The sequence below is a fragment of the Astatotilapia calliptera genome, chromosome 2 (assembly GCF_964374335.1).
Source record: "Astatotilapia calliptera chromosome 2, fAstCal68.1, whole genome shotgun sequence".
In the NCBI taxonomy this organism is placed as follows: domain Eukaryota; kingdom Metazoa; phylum Chordata; class Actinopteri; order Cichliformes; family Cichlidae; genus Astatotilapia; species Astatotilapia calliptera.
In genome coordinates, this window is record NC_137423.1 from 24613616 (window position 1) to 24636762 (window position 23147).

General features: G+C 41.5%; 1 protein-coding gene across 3 annotated transcripts; it reads left to right on the forward strand.

Annotated features, from left to right (window-relative positions):
- The first annotated feature begins 1277 nt into the window (after positions 1-1277).
- Positions 1278-17089, forward strand: sh3tc2 (SH3 domain and tetratricopeptide repeats 2). 3 transcript variants are annotated; one of them, XM_026189063.2, is made up of 22 exons: positions 1278-1536; positions 6299-6397; positions 7269-7403; positions 8204-8331; positions 8527-8632; positions 8783-8926; positions 9898-10096; positions 10181-10254; positions 10402-10597; positions 10856-10992; positions 11207-11257; positions 11353-11657; positions 11811-12005; positions 12328-13188; positions 13296-13516; positions 13635-13801; positions 14060-14237; positions 14335-14485; positions 14727-14849; positions 14969-15119; positions 15241-15437; positions 15990-17089. In XM_026189063.2, the coding sequence occupies exons 2-22, from the start codon at positions 6388-6390 to the stop codon at positions 16830-16832; spliced, it is 4572 nt and encodes a 1523-aa protein (XP_026044848.2). In that variant the 5' UTR covers positions 1278-1536; positions 6299-6387; the 3' UTR covers positions 16833-17089. The 3 variants fall into 3 exon arrangements, with proteins under 3 accessions (XP_026044848.2, XP_026044859.2, XP_026044818.2); XM_026189074.2 differs by lacking the exon at positions 1278-1536 and adding an exon at positions 2234-2251; XM_026189033.2 differs by lacking the exon at positions 1278-1536 and adding an exon at positions 4711-5074.
- The last annotated feature ends 6058 nt before the right edge of the window (positions 17090-23147 follow it).

Below are 23147 nucleotides of genomic sequence, written 5' to 3' on the forward strand. Positions count from 1 at the left end.
AACTCATGACAGACACATCATTTAGTTGCACTACTAATGTGTTGCAAAACTGTTTGTGTGTGTGTGTGTGTGTGTGTGTGTGTGTGTGTGTGTGTTGTTTTTGGCCTTATCATTCATTTGTTTATCAGTTGGATATAATGTGTCTTTTGTTTGTCATTCGCACCGTGGCCATGTGTCCACTATCAGTAGCACTGATCAGCAGTGTGCTGCATTCTTCACTAAATCTCACAATCCTTGCCCTTTGTCCACTCACATGGCAAGGGGAAAGTGCACATACCCACTCCGTGTTTTACTATTCATCCTGCAACGCTGTGCTTGCTTGTTTCTACTTATTCCTGGCTATTTGTAATTTGCTGATATTTAATCCTTTCACCCCCTCCCCTCCAACACTCTCAGACTATTGGAAGCAGAGCAAAATAAATGGTCTGTGTCCTCCAGCCTTGCATAGCCAGTTGCACGATCACATGAGCACCACAGGGACGATGTTGTGTGTTCAGGGTGACTTAGTGGTGGTGTACTTGGGGCTACACAATCAGTTCCAGAGTTTATATTTAACTAAGCACGCAAAAGAAACAGGAAAAAAAAATGGCAGACCAAAGCACTGCCGGCTTGGCGTTTATTATCACTGCACACACAGATATGCATAACAGAGATACATAGCCCAGAAAGAGAATGACAAGAGGTCACTGCTGTGCCTTTTTGTTTTGTTTTGTTTTTGTAGTGTCATGCAGCACGCCAGGATAAATATTTCACACTTCCAGGCATCACTCTGGACATTTCCCACATTCAGTGGACTTGTTGAGCAGGCCTGTGAAAAAAACAGGAGCTTTGTAATGAAGATGAGTGATTTGTCAGGTATGTGCTGAACAATACAAAGAGAGAAAAAAAAAACCCCAAAACAAAGCAGGTGATTACTCAGTCATCTAAACGTCTGACATCATTAGTGGTGCAGCAAGACAAGCTGGTGAGACTGGTGTTGTAGAATGGGAAGAGAGAAAGTATTTATTATTGTGCATCTGGTACTCTAACTACGAAGAATGTTGTAATCGTGCAACAGGTTTGAATAGTTTTGAGAAGATAGATTGAGGATATATTTATAACCTGACCTCTTTTCGGTTTAGTCCTCTGTGGGATCCTGTTTCCAGATTCTGACAGAAAGAGGAAGTTTTTTTATGCATGAGGGTGAGAGAGGGGAAGAAACAGAGAGAGAGAGAGAAAAGGAGGCCCTACGACTGCCCCAAAGTAAATGTAGGAGGAGTTACAGGGGAAAAAACTTCCTCGGTCAGTGGCACGCTGTTTCGGATCGCCTTTGAAGCGACAGGCACGCACACAAACCCACGCATACACCCACATTCTCACTCACTTCCACACTTTTTCCGCTGTTTCCTTTGCTTTCACCCGCGGAGATTGACAGCACACTGAGCCGCTGTCATGACGCGCAGCTCACCGGTTACCGCTCACGGTACATTCATTAGATATGTTCTGCCACGCACACCAGGAATGAACTGAAAAGACAGAGCTGGCACCAACAGAGAGGTAAGAATGTGCTTTTAGCTGATCTTTAAGTTTCGTGGTGTTATAAACTTTATTCCGTTGGGCAGTCGCTGCTGTACTTTGTACCATGAGGCTGTTGTCAGTCTCTAGTGAAAACGGTAAACAGTTTTCTGAACGTTTGAATGAGCAGTGGCTGCCAAGTAGTGATTTCAGTTCCTCGGTTTCACTAATCGTTTGACAGTAAATAGTTACAGATTCTTCCAAAAGGTCAGAAAACTCAATTAAGCGGCAATCCAAAGGCTTCTTAGAATCAGACTGTAATGAACTGTGGAAATTATCCACCACATTTTGCAGTGATCCACCACAGTGTGTGTTTAAGGGATCCAAATGTCTCTGTGTAACTGTGGGAATCTCCCTGCAGGGAGCTCTCTCCGTCCCAGACACACAGACATGTGAGTGAGTTAACAGGGGGTTATAGTCTAAACTTAGAGCTCATAACCCCTGTCTCACATTTCTCTCTGCTAACTCCTCTCCCACATGTTTGCCGTCTACCAGCCTACGTTGTACACCCAGAGACACCTCACCTCAAACATCTCCTGCATAGTCATGCAGTTGGACGCAGCCACACACACAGCTGATCACACCATATGTCTCTCATTATGCTAGATGTTATTGTCATGGCCCACAGAGTGTCACAATAGTGTACCAGGCTGTGGCTGTGGCTTCAGACTGTGTGGAGACTGGGAGGTTGTTTAAGGTATGTGGTCATTAGTTACAACAGCCCCTGTTATTACAAGCAATGCATGATGTGTCTGAGGCTTAACAAGTCAGCAATCAAGCATTGTTTATAAGAGACTTTAGTGAAGTGTTGTGACAGCCTCACTCAGAAGAAGGGTTTGGAACACTGCCGCTTAGAGGAAACAATAGTTTTATCTAAAGGTGTTTGGTAAAGAGGATTTACGTGACTTGTATAATCAAATTACCTTTTTTATTGATAGTATCTATGGTTTTATGGAGACAGCTGCTGTTAGCTTTTGATGCTAACAACGGCCTGTGCATGTGACTGCACATATGAGCTTGGAGACCAGTCTGCGTTTATTAGATTGGATATTTGTTGAACAATGGCAAACAAGCAGGGCTGTACAGAGAGCGTCAGGATATTCCCTGCTATGGCTCCTGCTTGTTTACAGCTTTCTGTCTCACCAGGCACGCAGATTCAGTCATGAAGAAGAGGAGACCAGTTACAGACAAGAATATCAGGCCTCTGCATCGCCTAATTTTGCGGAAGCACTTGTTTTCCAACATCAGTGATTGCATCTGATGGTAGCTGACACGAGGCGTGTAAGGCATCAGCTGTTTCTATCACCTCATTACATCAATTGGCCCCTCCATCTCGGTTAACGGCGTAATCTGCAATTTGCTGTGTCTGCCGGCAGTCATCAGATACGTTTTCAAAGTTTAACTTGGATACTGTTCGGGTACAAAAACAAAATGCATAATTCTACTCAGGTTTACTCTCCATATAAGCTTATTTTTACGGCATGTGATGTTTGTGTCATCAATTCAACACTTTTTGGTAGTTTTATTCACTTTCCATTTAAAGTGTTGGAATAGATAAGTATAGATATGTGCACATTGATTTTGTGGGAAACACCCTTTGCTGTAAAACCTACTGTAGTATTTCAGTTTCAGTAATTTTTAAATTAATGTAAAGTCCCTGTAAAGACTTCTCTACCTCCTATCTGATAATACACAGTGATCAACCACAGCTGACCAGATCGACTGGTCAGCTGTGGTTGATCTGTGTGGAATCTGCATCTTCTCCATGTCCCTGTGTGATTTGTTCTGGTAGAGCCTGACCCATTTATTGACGGGTAAATATTATCAGCTGGTATTGGCTTTCTAACAATACCGGCATTTATAACAGCTTATAAATAATATTTTATAATAATCAACAATTTTAAGAGTGTTCACGTTGCATAGTTTTTCCACCAGAAGGCACTCTGCAAGTTTCCTTTTGGGAACACACATTTGGAACGCCACAAAAAACCAATAACAGCTGATCTGAGTAGAGTCGTGCAGAACGTTAGTGGGTAACTACAGGTAACAAATGTTAGGGAAATGTATGCTTCAGTGTCTGAACGAGCAAAAAAACAAACAAACCCTGATATATCAGGATTCAATCTTATCATTATTGATCTTAAACATATTATATCAGTCGGGTTTGACTCTGAGCACACTGGCCTCATACCACAGTCCAGAGACGTGCATATTTAGGTGATCTGGTGATTCTAAATTGGTTGTGAATGGGACTGTCAATAGTTGTCTGTTTCTTTGTATTAGCCCTGTGATGGACTGCCAACATAGGCCCCAGCCGTGTCTGCCCCTGAATTGGATAAGTGGTTAAGAAAATGGATGAGAGAGATTAAAAATAGGAAAGTGATTAGTTACCATTAAGCTTTTATGTTTAGCAGTTATAATTGACATAAACACTGTCAATTATAACTACTTCTGTCTATACTCTGCATGTTGAAGAGAAAATCATAGTATGGGTAACTGTGTTTTTTATATATGTTTTAAGAATGGAGAGAATTTCACATTCTCAATGGAGCCATTGTTGTATTATTTACCGTGTCCCTCTCTGATGGTAATGGGTCGCCTAAGGTCAATTATTCTAATTTTCCCCTCCCTTTGATGCGCTTAATTATCAGGGGTGTCTCATAAGTGAGAACAATGGCGTCTATCACGATCTTCTCACCACGCCATCTCTATTTTCAGCATTCAGCCTTTTTTTTTCTCAGTGACCTCACACTGTAGAAAGAGGCTTTTCTGTGGTGCTCTTGTCATATCACTTTGCCATCTGATGGTAGAAAGCTGAGTTGGGTTAAACTCTGTGTTGGAGATGAACTGATCTTCAACCTGTGTCACCAGGAAACTCTTACCCCCACTTAGCACTGACCTTGCAGCCTGTCCCTCTATGGAATCACCTTACTGTGTATCAGCAATACGTTATCCCAGCAACAAACGCGCACACACACACACACACATTGTCTATGTGACACACATTCTGTGCATATTTTCACTGACACACACAACACATAAGAACGCTATCACTGAGGCCTGCCCCCCCAACCCCTACACACTCATACCAATCGCAGAGAGTGCTTTGTGCATTCACTGACTGGCTGGGCAGTTACTGGAGAGAGAGAGCAAGACTGGTGGGAGGGGGAAGATGGAGACAGCAAGACACAGAAATATTAGAAAGAGAAGCAGACAGATAGAGAAGAAGGAGAAATTAATACTGGGGGGGGGACATTAGAGACAGATCCTAACTGGTGGGAAGACAGACTGAGCAGGGCAGGAAGGAGAGTACAGAAATAGGAAGGGAGCCGGGAATTGTCCAGTAGAGAGGAAGAGAGGGAGTTGTTGTTGTTAAAGAGACTGAGAGGAACTGATGGGATGGCATTGATCTCTGGGAGCTGCCGACTCCTGGGCCAGATGGCGTCTTGTTGCTGCAGACCTCTCCTCAGCTCCTCCTGTTGCGGACCGCTCATCAAACTGTGCCTCTCCTCATTCACAGGTCGGTCCCACTCCGTTCTCTGTGCTCTGCTGCCATGAGCAACTGCTACAGTCATATAGGCAGGAGCAGTAATCAGTATACAACATGGGTAATACACTTAGCCAAGAAGGTAAAAAAAAACAAAAACAAATAAAAAGGGGGGAGGCATGGTGTGTTTCTGCACTGTGACTGCATGACTTTGCTTGTGTTGACTCAAGCAGTCCCAGTGGTGCTAACTGTCCTCCATGTTGTAGAATGGAAAGAATAGGCTTTTGTCCTCTTAGGCATAATGTCATGTTGCATACTGTGTTACTAAATTGTGTGCTCCCATTGTTTTGTGAATGCTTTGCATCAAGATAATGATGTTCTTTTGTGGTTCTGCACTGACAACACATGTAAAAAGTGGAATTCTAATCTGAATTATTACAGTTTTTTTTTTCCTTTTTAAAATTTAAATCGCGTCTGATGTTGTGACCACGGTGACATAAATGTGTGCTCTGAGGAGTCAGGGGCAGAGGAGCTGAGTGTGTGTGTATGAGTAAGCCTGGAGGTCTTAATGATGTCAGTGCAGTTGTGTGTCCGTGCTCGGCCTGTGTGTGTTTAACGTCCGTGTATACCCTTAACAACTCCTCAAACTAACGAAAAAGCTCAAGTATGCCTCCGTCTCCCTAAGTGATGTCAGCACTCTCCCCACCCAGAAACATATTTGTTTAAAAAAACCAGAAGATTCTTCTCTTCCATCTGTAAGGTAAAGCTACACCCAGGAGGATCTTGACTTAAAGACTAAAAATATATTAAAGGACTAAAAGCAAATATTAAACTCAACTCATATATTTTTGTTTTGTTGAGTTTGCAAACCCTCCTTAGTGAACCTTGATATGAATAAAATAACTTCCTGGATTCTTTGCTGGTTACTTTTTAACACTTCCTGCCAGGAAATGGTCTACCTTATAAGTATTCAAAAAGGTGATTAATGAGGATCGTAATGAGATTTGGGGTACTGATAAGCAACATTTGTTTGATTTATTTATTTATTTTAAAGATAGGTTAGCTAATTGCTAAGTGACTGCTGGCTGTAGCTTTGTATTAACCAGTAGATGCAGGAGTGGTGGATCAAAGAAAATACATTATGCATGTATCCCCAAATTTTTAGACTATTACTGTTGTGATATTTAACGCTGTATTGCTTAGGATCATAGACACAATTCAATTTTTTCAGTATTGTCATTGCTTTTCTTTTTCCAGATATCTCTCCTGCCGAACTGGATGCTCTATGGAGGGAACCGCCATATACTCTCGGTGGAGCTAATGAACACTTCCCAGGAAATGACATCATGACTCAAGGTGTGTTAGCTATGTTGCACCAAACAGCCGGATGTTTGGAATCAGTTTGAAATCATAACATTATTAAGTGCCCGATTAGTTTAGAGTACAAATAAGTCATCAGCATTCATGTGAGAAGGAGCGGTGCTGCTTGCGCCGTGTTCAAGCAGAGGAAGTGTTTGGGATATCCTCCCTGCACAATGGAACAAACCAGGGACAGCCCGTATCAACTTTCCTGAAAAAAAAAAAAAAAGCGTGTGCATTCAGCTTGCTGCAGGTTTAGAAATGATTAAGATCCTGTTTACTTAAATGGCTGGCACAGAAAAAGTGCTAGAGTAATTGGTGATATGTCTAAAGCTGTAATCTACTAAAGTATGTAGCAAATGAGTTTAAACTGAGCATAAAATGAAAAACTTGACAAACAAACATTTCTTACAACATCCGGCTCTGGAAGATAGGATGGGTGGTGTCAGTTGACGGACTACTGTGGATTTTTGTGGATATATTAGAAAGAAAGTCTAGAAACTACTTTTAAATTCATGAGTTCATCCTGTTCAAATACAGACTGCAGCGTGTTGTTTTTGTAAATAGCAAAGAGCGATTGCTATCTTGTGTCATCTGGTAACATTCCCAGTTTAATCTCCATGCCAGTCTGGAACATGCATTGCAGTAGCAATCTACTCTTAAAGCCCTTGTGTTGTCTGTTTTGATAAAATAGTTTCCACATACAACATCCACGTCTCGATTACACCTCAAATGTGAAAATGCTGTTTAGGAAACACTGCCTTAACCAAAAGTACGCTGAGTTTCCTCTCCTCATTTTCTTCTTGTTTAAATTTTAAGATCTAAACTATATTCAGGAACTGTTTCATGACTTTATTTCCTCTTTCAGGTGCTGGTGAAGAGGAGGATGTTGCAATAGTAATATCAGGTGAAGGTACGGTGGAGCCTGACAGTTACTGGAAGAAGAGGAAGGAGGCCTTCCTTAGAGGAAGTACCGTGTCACTGGGAGACAAATTCTCTTCAGGTACACTTTGTGGCGCTTTTACTCGAATTATTTGCCTGGATTGTTTTGCCTTATTACTGGAAAACCTGCTTTCGTATAAGCTTTGCTAAACTAATTTCATACACAGGATCGTTTCCCATGCATATTATATTTATGCATACTGATGAACAACATTCCCCGTCTGCTAATGTTTTACTCACTCAGCATTTTAACTTCATCCATCATTTTCCCTCAGGTTCTTCCTCTCAAATGGATTTAAATGGCCACACTGAGTGTCCAGTAAAAGGCCTAATAGCTTTGTTATTCCTCTGAGGAATCACATTGTGCTCACAAAGCATCTTCCTGAAATATAAGCTCTCAGAGAAAATATTTGACAAAATCTTGCTTTTTTTTTTTTTTTTTTTTTTGATGAAAATGATGTGTTTTTATTCCGGTTTCGGTTTTATGTTTTACTTTTTTGGAGATACTCTGAATAGTGGAACAAAAGGATTTAAAATGCCCTCCATATTTATTCCTGGTTAGCTGTAGCTCAGGTAGAGTGGGTGATGTACTAACTGGAAGGTTGGTGGTTTGATTCCTGGCTGCTCCAATCTGTGCTGTAAAGTATTTTGGGGCAAGATACTGAACCTTAAGTGTTCCAGTGCATTCATCACAATGCGAATGTGCGTGAATGGGTGAAGGAAACATGTTATATAAAGCACTTTGAGTACAATATAAGTGAAGTAGAAAAGGCTAATTCTTTATATTCCTCATATTTCACTGCTATAACCAATTTGAACTCAGTGTTGATAACCCCAGAGCGCATTTTGTCCTCTTGCTAGAAATCGTGCTACTGTTCACCGGACGACGGCGTTCCAGTGCAGATTCTGACCGGACCCTCCAGGAGGCGCTACGCACACGACTCCGAGTGGTGGAGAGCAACAGCCAGGACGTCATACAGCTCTTCAAAGTGAGTCCCTATGATGAAGACGACACACAAGCTTCCCTACACTTCTAAACTGTCTGATATAATAATGAAAAAGTAGTATGTTTTTACCATATAATGATTTCATATTACGCAGTATTATATACTGTACATGTAATGTGCACTTTATAGAGATGGCTTAATGACTTTTTACTGTAACGTGAGACTTTGTTTCTGCAGGACTTGTCTGCACGTCTGGTCTCTGTCCACGCTGAGAAGGATAGCTTTGTACTCACATTCAAAACTGTAGAGGAAATCTGGAAGTTTTCAACATACCTTGCACTAGGTAGGACTAATAAGCAACCTTCTGGATGACATTTCAATGTCTGTATTCTCTCTTTTTCGTCTTTGTTGTGCCATCATCACAGTAATAGTACTGGTTGGCATGAGTATAAGCAGTAGTATTTCATCTGGTGTTGCATGTGCTCTTGCCCAGGCTATGTGGCTCGTTGCTTGGAAAACTTCCTCTGCGATCCGTCATTCTGGTTGGACCCAGAGCTGCTCAATGACTTGCAGATCAGTGTGACGGTGGATGAGGAACATCTGGCCACACTGTACCTTGGACTTTTACTCCAGGAAGGTCAGTAGTGTTGTAAGCGCAGTAATTCATGTCACTGAAATGTAAGGGTTTGTTTTATCAGGCCTGGCATTGCACAGGGATAACATGTGGAGGGAAAAGGTTAAGCATCTGTAAATAGAAATGAGATCCTGTCAGTAAATCAGTGATCCGAAGTCTATACTTTAGACTCTAAAGCTGCTGCCTGTATTTCAAAATGTTAATCTATTGATTCATAATGAGATTTAAAAAAGAAAGATAAAGTCAAATGAGTCATTGTCAGAGTAAGCTTGAACTTAAGTAGTTAATTATAGGATGTTAACTGAGTTCACTGTGATTTGATCCCATTATTTTTAATCCATTTCTTTGTGACCCCAATTAAGACTTGAATGAACAGGTTGCCTCACATAGCTTAAGTAAAATTGTAGAACAGACCCACCTCATATGTAGTGGAAGCACTTTTGTGCTGTGCGGAAACTAATTTAGAAACTACGATACACTTTTAATCAAGTCAACATTATAATCACACTTTTATTCATATCAGGTTTATAGAGTTACTGTTAAACCAAAATCCCAAATTTGATCTGCTGTTTGAATGCATTAGACAACGACATGAAGTACAACTTACTGTGCTGTTCTCCTCCATGAATGTGTATCGATTCCCTCCTGCCGGGGCGGCACAGACATCCCTTCTTTCTCTTGAACATATCCTTCAGGCAAAATGCATCATGGGAATGCATAATAGGACTGCAATGCTGGCAAATAGTGGTGAAAATTACATTAACTTAATGGGCCAGGTTATAAAACATCCATCTTTTCCCAGTGACTGAATGAGGGCGCGGCAACTCTGGCAATTTTGCTGATTTTGAACTTAAGTGCAGTAACGTTTACCAGCATCATAAGCAATGACTAAAGACGGGTTTTGTGTTTCTTTGTGTTTCGGGCGGGGGAATAGCGAAGCTGATTCTCTCTACTAAAAATCAGTCTCCTTCCAGGATCCTGCTTTGCTAAGGCGCTGTTCACCAGAGCCGACAATGACGAGGATGAGGAGCAGCTGTCGTTCCAAAAGAATGACCTCTTGGTGGTGAGGGACACGGGGCAGGACGACATGTGGGAGGGCACCTTGCTCACCACAGGAAACCATGGCATGGTGCCCGTCACTGCCATGCAGCCCCTGCCCTACCCGTTCTATCAGTAAGTTGCTATCTGTTCCTCAAATTGACCACTTCACCTATGTGGAGTACAGTATTTGTTAAATTATACTTCCTGTTTGGTCAGGTGGTTCCTGAAGAAGTACCCAGTCTATGCTGGATGCTCACAAACAGAAAGGGAACCATTTGAGCATCCTATCGGTAAAGCTTTGCTATCACATACAGCATACTGTAACCACAGTGCCTGTTGAAATGTAACTGCGTAACTAACTGATATACCCTCAAATTCCTAATCAGTGTGCTTAAAAGTGTTGTTTCTTTTGCCCTTCACCTCATTAAATGCCTCAGTGACTGGCTCCTGTGTGGCAGTAGCTGACTACAGCCCAGTGGGACCAGATGAGCTCCCGCTCAGCCAAGGTGACGTTGTGGAGATCCAGGGTCTGTTGCTCCGAAGCCTGGGTGTTTTCATAGGACGACACACTTCAACTGGATGCCGCGGCTTTGTTCAAATAGCTCACGTCAAGCCTCTCAATACTGCACCCTTGTAAGAAAGTCTTTTTTTTTTTCTTTTTTTTTTTGTAAATCCAGGCAGTGGCTTAAACTAGCTGGTCTCATTGTAACATGTTTCACGCTTCACCTGAAAATCACTTTATCGCAATACCATCTACATTCCTTATGTCTTGTTTACAGTCTTCTGCTAATCTTTTATGAAATCCTATTTCGAGGATTCACAGTCTGGACAGGGCGGATCAGGTGATGAGGCCTGGATAATCATAATGCTGCCTTTGTTTCCGTTACACAGAGATGGACAATTGGTCTTTCTAACCGAGGAGGAGAAAGCCAGCCTTGCTCAGGTTAACCCTTGCAGTTCTGAGCTGAGCGACAGCGGCCTGCTGGAAAGGCTTTTCTCGACTGACATCAGCTCCGTTTACAGGCTAGGTAAAGGAATGACTGGGCTCGCTGAGAAATGTTGCACTTTTAATTAGCTAGGGGAAAAGGGAGGGATCGTGTCATCGAGGCATAACTGAAATACAAGTCATGTTTGTTTCCTAAATAGCGGCGGTATTTGTAATTTATTCTGGGAAAGATAGTTTCCATCTGTGCTTCCAGCTGGAAAATCAATGCTGAATTGATTTACCTTGTGTGTTTCCAGATAGGCTGGATGAAACCGACTTCATGTACATTAGGAGTCGGCCAAAACATGGTAATGACTTTTTAAGAAGAAACCAGACGTTTACGATGCTGATGCCTTTGAGCAGCTTGAGAAAGGATTTATGATTATACCTGTCGTCTTTACAGATCTTAAAGGCCTTACGAGCGCTCGTCAAAGCATCATGTCAGAGAGAAGTGGAGTCACACCCACCCACCAGTCGTCCCCTCGCCAATCGCTCTCTCGCTCCTCTCCTCATCTGTCCCTCTGTCACTCTCTCAACCCTCTGCCACGAGAGGGAGAGCGCCTATCCTTCACCCTGGATGACACATTCAGAGAACTGGACGAGTTCCAGGAAGATCCTCCTCTTTTCTTGGAAGAGAACAGCTGGGATGGGGAGGAGTCAGAGAGCAGTGACCCTACACTGACTCTACTCAACCAGGAACACTTCCAGGTCTGCCTCATTTATTACATTACTCAAGTCTTTCTTTCTTAGCCATGTTGAGCTTCCTGTGTCTGACTTTCATTAGGACATTTGCCCTCCTGTTAACTCGGTTAATGCCTAAAATAACTCTAAAACCCTTTGTTTGTTGTTTTTTACCCCCAGGATGCTTTCTTGCCCCTGTATGACCTGCAGTATTCCTTCCTGTGGGTGACTTTCAGCGGCAAGACTGAGGACGAGCTGTCAGGTCACCTTGAGAGTGTCAGAGAGTGTGCCAAGAGAATGGGAATGCACTGGGCGCATCGGCGGGCATGCTTTCTCCTGGGGAGACTATGTGCCAGGAAGCTAAAGTTCTCACAGGCATGTTTTTGTTTTTTTTTTCATTTGCATTTACCATAAGTGTGCTTTGTAGGCTGTATGATTACATACTTTAGTGTTTTCTAAACAGAGATTTCAAGGCAAGTTAGCCTGTAACAAGACACCACACATGACCATTTACATAATATTGTAATAATAATAATGATGCTTTTTGCAGTGTGGAGAGAGATAAAATGAAGTGCACAAATTATTTGTCGCACCTTTTAAATGAAAATAGGTTTGAAACACCGAATTTTGCTGCAGTTTTACTTGGTGGAACATATTTGTTTTCGATCTACACCAGTGTACAATCTTTTCTCCCCAGGCACGTGTATACTACGAGGAAGCTCTGAGCGTCAGTGTCGACAGCTTCTCTGATGTTCAGCTCCTGGTTGCCCTCTTCACAAACCTCACTGCTATTTACCTGAAGCAACGCATGACTGACAAGCTGCCCCAGACTCTGGAGAAGGCCAGCGCCCTGCTCCTATGCCTCCCCTGTCGTTCCTTCACATCGACCGATGAAGTCGAACTGCTCAAGGTGCTCCTGAGGAGATCGGTGGTGATGGTGGACAAGCACCTGGAGGCTCGTATCTGCTACCTCATGTCCACCCTCTTCCTGCTACTCAAGAAGAGCGATGACGCTCTTCCTTTTGTCGAGCGGCTCCAGTTTCTTTCGCTGACTCTGTCTGCCGCCGACGGGCAACCGATAGCTCCTTTGGATCTCAACTGGCTCCTCAGCTGGCTCTATCACTGCAAATACATGCCTTACTTAGCACTTGCCTCGCTGAGCCTGGATTCGAGACAGGACCACACTCTCTACAATGTCTTTCAGAGGATTGAATTATTTATCAGGAACTCTGTTCGTTTGAACCCCTGCTGGAAGGAAGGAACCTCACTGCTCCCTGCTCAGATCGTAGTTTACCTGCAGCAGACTCTGGCAATAGCCGAGCGCGAGGATGACATGAAGATCCAAAGGGACCTGTGTTTGGGCTTGGCCTCAGTTTACCAGCAGTACGGCGCTCTTGATAAAGCACTGCACTGTGCTCAACGAGCTGTGGAGAAAGGAGGCCACATCAATGAGGAGGAGGGATTTGAGGCATCTGTGTTGCTTGGGTGGTTGCTGGTGTTGACAGGCCAGGCTGAGAAGGCCCAGAGTGTTCTACAACCACTGCTCACATCACTACAGGTACAGTGACCAGTGATGAACTGGTGAAGAATGACACACTCGCAGTGAATAATGTCTAAACAAACATGAATGTCATGGGTAATACGTGCCTTCGCATCTTTCTGCAGGGAACAGACAGTCCCACTCAGCGAGGTGTGATCCATAACCTGCTGGCTTTGTGTCTGAGGCGTCAGGGTCGCATCCCAGAGGCAGGATGGCACCTCCACTCTGCCTTGGTAATCTCCAGAGAAAATGGAAACCAAAGGAATCAGGCCCTGGCACTTGCCAACCTGGGGTGTCTGGCACTGGACGCGGGGGCGTCTTTGATTGCAGAACGCTTCCTGGTCAGGTCAGATCTTTGACATTTTTTGAAAAATCTGCCACAGTTAAGTTTTGACAGATCAAACAAATCTAGCGTCTATAGGATTATTTAGTTTTGATATAATCTTATTTTCTCTTTATTTTAGATCCATGTGCCTTTTTTGGGATCTCTGGGAAAGCCCGACAGATGAGGAGCACGTTCAAACCTACCTGTGGCTGGGGCGTAGCTACAAAGACAGGGGGCGGAGTCAGGACATCAGGGCATGCTATGAAATTGGGTTACTAATTGCACTACATGCCAAAAACCTGCACAGTAAGTACAAGTTCATCCATGAAACTTGCTGTAATGTACCTCCACTGAAAATGGCACCTTCAAGCATGCATTTAGGTTCATGTATTCGTGCACACTAACTACTAACTGCATGTAAACAGAGGACTTTGTATTAAAATTCAAGCAGGTAGTCTGTCCATTAAGCCCACAGGTATTACGTAACTATAAATAGAATATAAAAAAGGAATCAAAATATGACCAGTATGATTAGCTGGTTATGTTGATCTGAATTTTTCATAGGTCAGATGGTGGTGGCCAAGGTGCTGAGCCGACTGTATGCTGACATGCTGCTTTATGGTCAGAGCATTGTCTACTATGAGCACTGTGTGTCAGTGTCCAGAGAACTGAAGGATAAGAGACTGGAGGGGGAGTATCTGGAAAAGCTCAGTAGCCTCTACCTCACACTCAACGATGAGAGGTGAAGATTTGCGTCTCATTTCTATGATTCTGTCTCTATCTGTAACCTAACATTTGTGTCTTAGATTTTATGGTTTTTAATCGTGCATTCTGTGCAGGTCATCTCGTAAATCTCTCGACTACACCAAACAAAGCTTGAGAATTTCTATCGATCTGGGAAAGAAGGAGGAAGAGTCTGAGACCTGGCTACAGGTCGGACGCATTTATTATCTCGTTTATGAGGATGAGTTGGCTGACATGTATTTACAGGTGAGGAGTGTTGGTGTGTGTACAGTAGTAGAGGGAACTTTTTCCTTTCAGTGCCTTTTGTTGTTTCATAAATCTGGTATTCCTGGAATGTCGATATTCCACATTCCTGAGCAGCAAACAGTTCCCTTACTAAGCAGTTAATGTTTTTACTTATGAAGTATAAAATAAAATAAGATCAAATGACAACATTTGATTACTTGTGTCTTGTCGTATTTGTTTTGTTTGCTTGTTTGTTTTTCAGGCAGCAGTAAAGACAGCCTTAAGGATGAATGACCCTCACTTTGCCATGAGCATCTATGAGGAGGCAGGAGATGTTTACTTCAAAGGTCACAGGAACCGGATGGCTTCTCTGCCGTTCTACAGGGTAAAAGGATACTTCAAGTGTACTGTTTTGTTTTTTTTTTTTTGTTTTGTTTTGTTTTTTTCAATAACAAACTGTAGAAAGTTTGGATTCTCAGTAAAATTACTTATATTTGCTTTCAGGATGGGAGTCTGCCGTTTGCGAGGAGCATCGATGACATCCACTCAGAGTTTCGATTGTTAAGTAAACTCACAGACCTGCTGATGAATGAAAAGGAGCACGAGGAGGCTCTGCAGTACGCAACACTGGCTGTCCAGGTCGCCAGCAAAACAGGTACAAAGTTGAGCCGTGCCTGAGCCTCATGTCTGTAATAATCCTCTCAATCCAGGTACAGTGTGGTATTTGTACTTGGCAAGATACTTTATAAAAAAACATTGACTTTTTTTTGCTTTAGGAGTGAGTGTGAATGAGAGGAGTGCTTACCATCGATTAGCTACAATTTACTACAGTCTGGAGCAGTATGAGATGGCAGAAAACTACTACCTGAAGTCGCTGTCACTGAGTCCGCCTGTCCTACAGCACCCCATGGAGGCTCGCTACTACACCAAGGTCTACTGCAGGCTGGGAAACTTCACTCTACACAAACTCAAGGTACAAGGGACACAGTTACAGTGTTGCATTGGGAAAGATAGAGAGAGCACATTCCTAAAATGATCCTGTGTGGGGAAGCGACCGCACCGCCCCTTATTTTCTCCCTCATCTCGCTGAAGTCAGCGTTCTCAGAAAGAAATGGAAAAAATCATCCCAGAAAGGAAAATATAATAAGAGTGTGTTCTGACTCAGGCATATTTAATATTACTCTGTTAAGAGAAACACACATGCTCACACTGTAATTTGTTTTACACTTTAACCAATGATTTAGTGGCAGTATTAAAAATCTTCTTGTTTTTCTGTATTAAAATGAACTTTCGAGAAATTACTTCTTCTGTTGGCGATGATCGATTTCACTGTCCAAAGCTGATGGCAAATGTAAGCTTTATCTTTCTATATGTCAAAATGACCTGCTCATGTTTTAATCATTGGCTGAGAAACAGTATCGCTTTCAGGTTCATCTCGTGGCGATGTAACCTTCAAATGTGGAAATTATGTGTTTGATTTTGACAAGACCAGCTCTGACCTCTGTTCTGCGTGCTCGCTCTACAGGATGCTTTTGATGCAGTGGGCTACTTCCAGCTGGCTCTGGCAGCAGCACTTGAGGACCAAGCTAACCCTGAGGCTCTGTATGTGGTGTACATGAAGCTGGCCGAGATCCATGGCAACCACATGCCCGATGCTGAGCTGTGCCAAGTTTACAGAGACAGAGCCCAGAGTCTGAAGAGAGTTTTGGCTGGATTGGAAGGCACTGCTGTTGGACAGGAAAACAAAGATGATGCAGATAGAGAGGCCGTCCAAAATATGGAAAGGAACTTGGATGCTGACGTGGGATATACAGAAAATTTGGTTAAGTCGAGCTCCTCTTTTTATTCTATACCTGAAAGTGTGACGAGTGAAGATGACTTGGCTCCAAGAACTCGTAGGATGCACGTGAAATCAGACAACAGATGCACAGACGCTAATCTTAGATTAGGTGCTAATGGGAAAACCTACCATAACTATCTTCCTGACTCAGTGGATGTGTCTGGCTCTGAGACAGATACCATCGCCAGTCAGTCGTACACTGAGAGCATTTTCACGGAGTCCTTCGATACAGCCAAGGAGGACATGTCAGACTCCAGCAGCTCTACTGACACTCTACAAACTCACCTGAAGCCACCTGAACATAACATTCCCACTCAAATACCTGTTAATCGCACAAGTGATGTCACAGGAGACGCACAGTCCAAAGACGCTGATTCTGATACTCAGGATGACGAAAACACCCTCACTAATGAGACTCCAGCTCAAACAGAGCCTGGTACTGACCAGCGTGTTGTTATAAACAATGATGAAGCTCTAAGAGAGGGCAAAGAGAGAAATGGTTGTGAGACTGGTGGCGCTCACGGTTAACACGCTGACGGAGGCACATAGTCTTTCTCCCTTTACGGATCTTGCCGGCTTTTGCTTCATCAGGTCACATGTGTCTTGGCAGGGAAAAAGCCACAGGGCACAAACCCAATACTGTAAATCTATGAGACAATTCGCTGATTTTGAGCATGTTCGTTCTGTCTTATGCAATCACAGGGCACTGTGCTTGCAATATATGTTTTGTACATTTTTGTATCTCTGGAAGATATGACACAAACATAAAAAAAAGTGTTATTTTCTTTGCTGAGTGTTGATTTTTATGTGGTTGCCCAATCAAATAAGAGAGGAATATGCAGAGTATGTGCATGTTTCCATAAGGAAGAACAGATATAAAACATGAATAATAATTACTGCTCATTTATACTACCAGCCGTTACTGCTATAATGGTTGGTAGTATTAATGATTCTTTGTGGTAGCATTTCATGGGCAGTGCCACACATTCCAGTATATGCATACATATATATAGTTAGGTTTCCTAGAAACCATTTCAAAACAAAGTTAAGTGTGATATGCTGTAAATGTAGAGGAAGTTTTAAACATAAGCAGAAGTATGTCTGAGTTATTTAAATACAAGGTTAGATAAAAATCATTTGCATACAGGTGACACGTGCGTTATTCAGCAGCTTACTTTCCTTAATGGAAGGTACAAAACCAACCTGATGTCAGAAAGAAATCACAATGTTCCAGGTGAGATTTTATGCCTGAAACCAGGCAAAAAGAGGACAGAAGAGTAAATGGTGTGAGAAAGTGATCCCGAATGCTCTGCAGCTTCCCTGCAGTGTATTCCAGTATATTTTGTCCCTGTGGCTTTGTTTCTTATTTGTGTTTTGGTTGATAGAAAGACCACCATAAACTGATGCAGACTAGGCACAATTTGGTGAGGAAATTGTGAAAATATGAAGGTTCTGATGCTCCCTGTGTTGAAATTGACCTTATTCCTGTTGTGTTTATTGTTATAATGGAAATGCAAAAGAAGGAATGAAAGAGAAAATGGTGCATTTGTTTACCATAATGTTGTCTTCATTGGGTTTATGTCACAGTGCTCAAGTAAGTTTCTGTTTTTTGACAACCGTGAAGTGCTCTTAGATGGCAAAGAGCATGCTCACAGCAGCTCACTTGATCAGTTAAGTCTCGAGCAGGCCAGTTTGATTGAGATTTAGCAATGGCAGGAGGAATGGATCCAAGTGACCTCAGCGTTTCAGGAGGGATCTTGGCCACAAATGCTTTTCGACAGAGTAGTGTGTCTTTGAAAACTGTGGTCTTAAAAAACGTTTTAATTTAAACCTGTAGGAGTAGTAGATGGTTAAAGAACTGGTTTTAATATAGCGGTTTTCTGCTGGAGCACTCAAAGCACTTTATGCAACATGTCTATCTAACAATGACATTCCTATGAACGCATCTAGAGCAACTTGAGGTTCAGTATCTTGCCAATGATACTTTGGCATGTAGACTGGAGCAGCCAGGGATCGAACCACCAACCTTCCAATTAGCGGGTGAGCTGCTCTGCCTCCTGAGCCGGAGGCACGAACTGTATATCGCATTAATGCGACATAAAAGGAAAAGAGAATATCTTCCTCGGGTGACTAAGAAGGTGAAGAATGGATTCAGACTGTAAGCAAGAACATCCATAAGCAGAAGAAGCAGATGGATAACGTCATCTGGTTGGGCTGCATAAAGCCATCATAACAAAGATGAATGCACATTTGAGAGTTCAGCTGTGCAAAAGCCATTGATACTCGTCAACAGTGCCTTGTCATCTCACAAGAAAGCTCCTATTTTGCCTTTCTGCGTGGTTTGTATGTTCTCCCTGTGCCTGTGTGTCTTTCTGGATGGATAAAAGGAATGGATGCATAAAACCCATCCATATTTCATTGACATTCTTAGTCCAGAGACATGGATGTTAGGCTAACCAGTGATTATCATTCTGAATTAGAATGAATGTGGTGTGAATGAAGGCTGTGTACAGTATAATTTCCCTTAAATGTGATTTGTAATCAAAGTGCTCTGAATGGTCAGTAAGACCAGAAAACAGAGTGCATTAAATTGTAAAGGTCCATATATTTGTTATAATATAAATGATATAAGAATAGGTTTTGTATTAATCAGCTGAAACTTTAGTCAGCAAATTAAAAAATAAAGCACCTGATCATAATCAAGTATTTATTTATATAATGCACAAGTTTCCATTTGGTGAAGCACAAATAAAAAAAATAATTCAAAGTAAATATTAAAAGTCACTAATAAAGTTGTCTTTACATCAATCCTGAGCTATCCGATTTACAGTGAAAGCCTTCCTGATACTGATATTTTTTTTTATTATTGCTTATTTTTGCCAATGCTGGGAAGTGACCTGTTCTGTACCAGCTGAATTACAAATACAGGGACGGCAGAAAAGAGCACAATAGAAATAAACTTTCCACCAAATGCCTGGAAACCACAACTCCAGGGTGAGCATAATGAAAAGTGTCTTTTCAGTCCTTTTACAAGCTTATTGGAATCCACTGATTGGGAAATACTATGTTTACTAATTACATCAAGCCTAGTCAAATAAATGTTTCACAAGGGACATCACAGGAAACAGAAGTCTAAAATACACCCACAAAAGAGACTTCATTTCAAGTAGTTTGGTACTTCCCAGAGTGTGTTAATATAAACGGTGATGAAGATCTAAGTGAACAATGTTGGTGCCACACAGAGTGAACATGCACACTACACACAGTCTCTTAGCGGCACTCATATTTCTTTCATTTCCCCAAGTGTGTCTTTGCAAGAAAATTGACTCTAATGTTAGGAGCACATGGCGCTTATTGTGCAACTGTGATGTCATTACCGTAAATCTGTCATATTAAGTCAATTCAAACCATGTGCATTTCTAAATACTGCATTTATCACCAAATGTCAAAACAGAGAACATTTGATCTTATTTCATTTGATTATTTTTAATATGCTTATTCTTAATTTGATGGCAGCAAGAAAGAGGCAGAGGCATGTTTCCCACTTGCATCACCACTTGTTCAGTTTTGAAAGCCAGGTGTTTTCCATTTTGTCTTTTTAGTGGATGACAGGCCACTTTAGTACATCAACTGTTTTTGTGGTTTGGCATTGACTTTCTGATATAAGGAAAGCGTGCTCTTAAAAAGAGGCCGTCAATGGCAGCATGCTATGTTGTTCAGAAACCTGAATATGCCCTTCAGCAATATAAAGACTTTGAGAGATGTGCAAGTCACCCATGCTATGTGCACGAACACACTTTCACTCATGAAACTCATGCCTAAGATCAATAAGGACGAGTTGTGTTCATTCATCTGCCATCTGTGTTTGAGCTACTACTGCACAACTCAGTTCTGTTGTTATCATATTCATTTTCTTGCCCACCTCTGTTGCACATCCTTTAAATCTCACTGCTTTTCTGTCATTCTGCCTGCTACACTCTCATTTGTCCAATCCATCTCCTCCTGACCACCACCAGCATCTAGACTCAAGGAGAACCTTCCTACTTCCTAACATTGTTTCTCTCCACTCTGATATGGAGCTTCACTGGAGTCTACTTACCAGATCTGTATCTGTATTTCAGTAAATCTTCCTTCAAATGAGCTGATGACCGGCTGGATGGTGCTGGTCCACAGTGTGATCCAATAATAAGGTCACAAGAGTTTTCCTCCTCCAAGCTCTAGAGTTCTAAGACACTATTTCAGCCATTCACAATTGGTTAGCCGTGATTACTGGTAGTATACAAAGATTTTTTGATATTCTCTGAATCCTTTAATCACATTGTGCTCCTGAGATGATGAAATCCAGAAATCTGTAGCAGTTTTGAACAATATTCTTCATTTGTTTAATGTTTCACTGCCAATCTTTCACACAAGCCTGAACCGTTAGCTGACTTGAGACTGCTAAGACTTTACTAAGTTATCACATTAGCCATGAGATGTGAGAAGAAGTGTTTCCACTATTTGTTTATTTTTAATATTTGACAACTTTTCATTGCAAATGTGAAAAAAAATGAAAAGAAAGTGTGGTCGTATTTTCAAAGACAAATCAGATTGATCATTTTCAGATTTTGGTGTCATTTTTTCCTCTCTCTAAATATTTATCATATGACAATGAGTACTGAGCAAAAACTAAGCACTAATATTTTATGTAACAGAGTTCTGTTGTACCTTAAGCTCATTTAGAGGGAAGCAAAAAAAATCATGCTGTAATTATACAGTATTATTAGGGGACCAGGTAGACTTCAGTTTGCAGTGTGACTATGGTTGACCTCCTCTCCACTGACCACAGTGCTCTCTGGGCTAAAATGCATTATTTGGAGAACTATAAAAAGGCGGGAGTCTAAGCAAGCAGATATCTCTGTTTTTCTATTTCTGCTTTCAAAAGTTCTTTTTTAAATATACATCATAACTTATAAAAGCTTTTTTTTTTTTTAATGATGGAGGGTTTTTGTAAATTTGGCACTTCTTAAACAGCTCCACAAGAGGGCACTCTCTTACTGATTTACTATTTGGCTGTACAGTAAAAACCATCAGCATGGTGTTCCCATCTTCAGCCAGAGGTGGGCAGTGAAAGACAACGCTTAGCTTCATGATAGTTTTTTTTTTTCATCAGCAGCCTTACAACAGGTAGAATAGGAGAGAAGAGGAGAAAGAATATCTCCATCAATCTGCTTGGTAATGACAGCAAACCACGGGGAGCATAATGTAAAGTGTCCTCTATGTCACATTTATGGCTTCAGTTCAATACAGTGAATGTCCTGTAATGACCTTTATGTCCCAGAGCCCTGAAATGAACAGTGAGAAGGAAGATTTGAACTAACACAGACAATAATAATGGGTGATTTTTTTTATAGGTACATATAGTGCTGCTTGACTGTAGCCATACTTTTGTGGAGACTTTTGTGCTCTGGATTTCTCTGATTAGATCACTAACATATTAACTACCCTGCATTTCACTGGCAAATATCAGAGAGTTCAAACAAGGGCAAACAAAGAAACGGCTAACGACTGGATTGTTGCAGGACAACGAGGAAAAGGAAGAAATGTTTGCATACATAATCTGCATGGTAAATAATATTGCAAGGTTTCCTTCCCCCCACAAGCATGAGTTTAGCACAAGTTCAAAACAAGAACAGCTGTGCCAAAACAAGCACTGAATTGTTCTTCCTTTTTAAGTATTCCCAGGGTTACATTCAAGCAATCTTTAGGGACTTATAATTAACAAGTTTACACTCTACGCTCCACCTAATACTCATGTGAAATTATAAGAGCTCATTAGGATCAAAAAAAGAAAACCACAAGAGGCTTTATCTAAGAACTTTGATGCAGCGCATGTTCCCTCTAAACCGAGTCGTTTTTATAGTAAAGAAGTACAACCCTGTTCCCAAAAACGCTAAGATGCTTTGTAAATAAAAGCAGTATGCAAAAATGATCTCTCTATATATCACAATATATGTAAGGCTTATAAGCATTTTCTTTTAGCAACAGATAATTAATGTTAACCAGCTTATAATGACAAGTGACTTCATGAATAGCCTCTTTCATAAATCAGATTTAATGAATTACTTACGGCCTCCTGCTTAAAGTGATTCCCACTAGCCTTCTGCCCCTAGATAACATTCCCAGATTGAGAAATAACAGTTAAAATAAAAATGTTGAAATCCATGTTGCTGTCCGCTGTCAGTGTCCTGTAACCGCTCACAATAGCATAAACAAGGAAATCAACAGTTATTTCAGCTACGCAGCATATTTATGTTGCTCACCTGTGACACACAACTCTCTACGACTCACACACACACACACACACACACACACACACACACACACACACACACACACACACACACACACACACACACACACACACACACACATCATATTAGTTTTAGTGGTCATGAGACTGGAGTCAATATGTGTGTTTTTGGTTGTTCCCCTTCCTCGCACCTTGTTTCAGTTTTTACTTTGTGTCTCATTTCCCTCATGCTTCCTATCCCCAATCAGTCCCTGTGTATAGGCCTTGGTGTCTACACATCAATCTCAAGCTCTTCCTATTACTTGGTACTGCTCTTTTTAAAAAGTTTTTGCCATATTAAAGGCTACTATTTGTTCCCTTTGTGTGCCGTGTGCCCTGCAATATGTCCTCTCATCACACTCCATAAAGATCGTTGTCATGTGATAATTGTTTAAGTATGTATAATTAGTTTTAGCCATTATTTTTGTCATTATTCTTATATATTGTAATATCATTAAAAACCCAACTGCAGACAAATGAGCAGTGTCTAGAAGTCCTGTGTACAAAACATA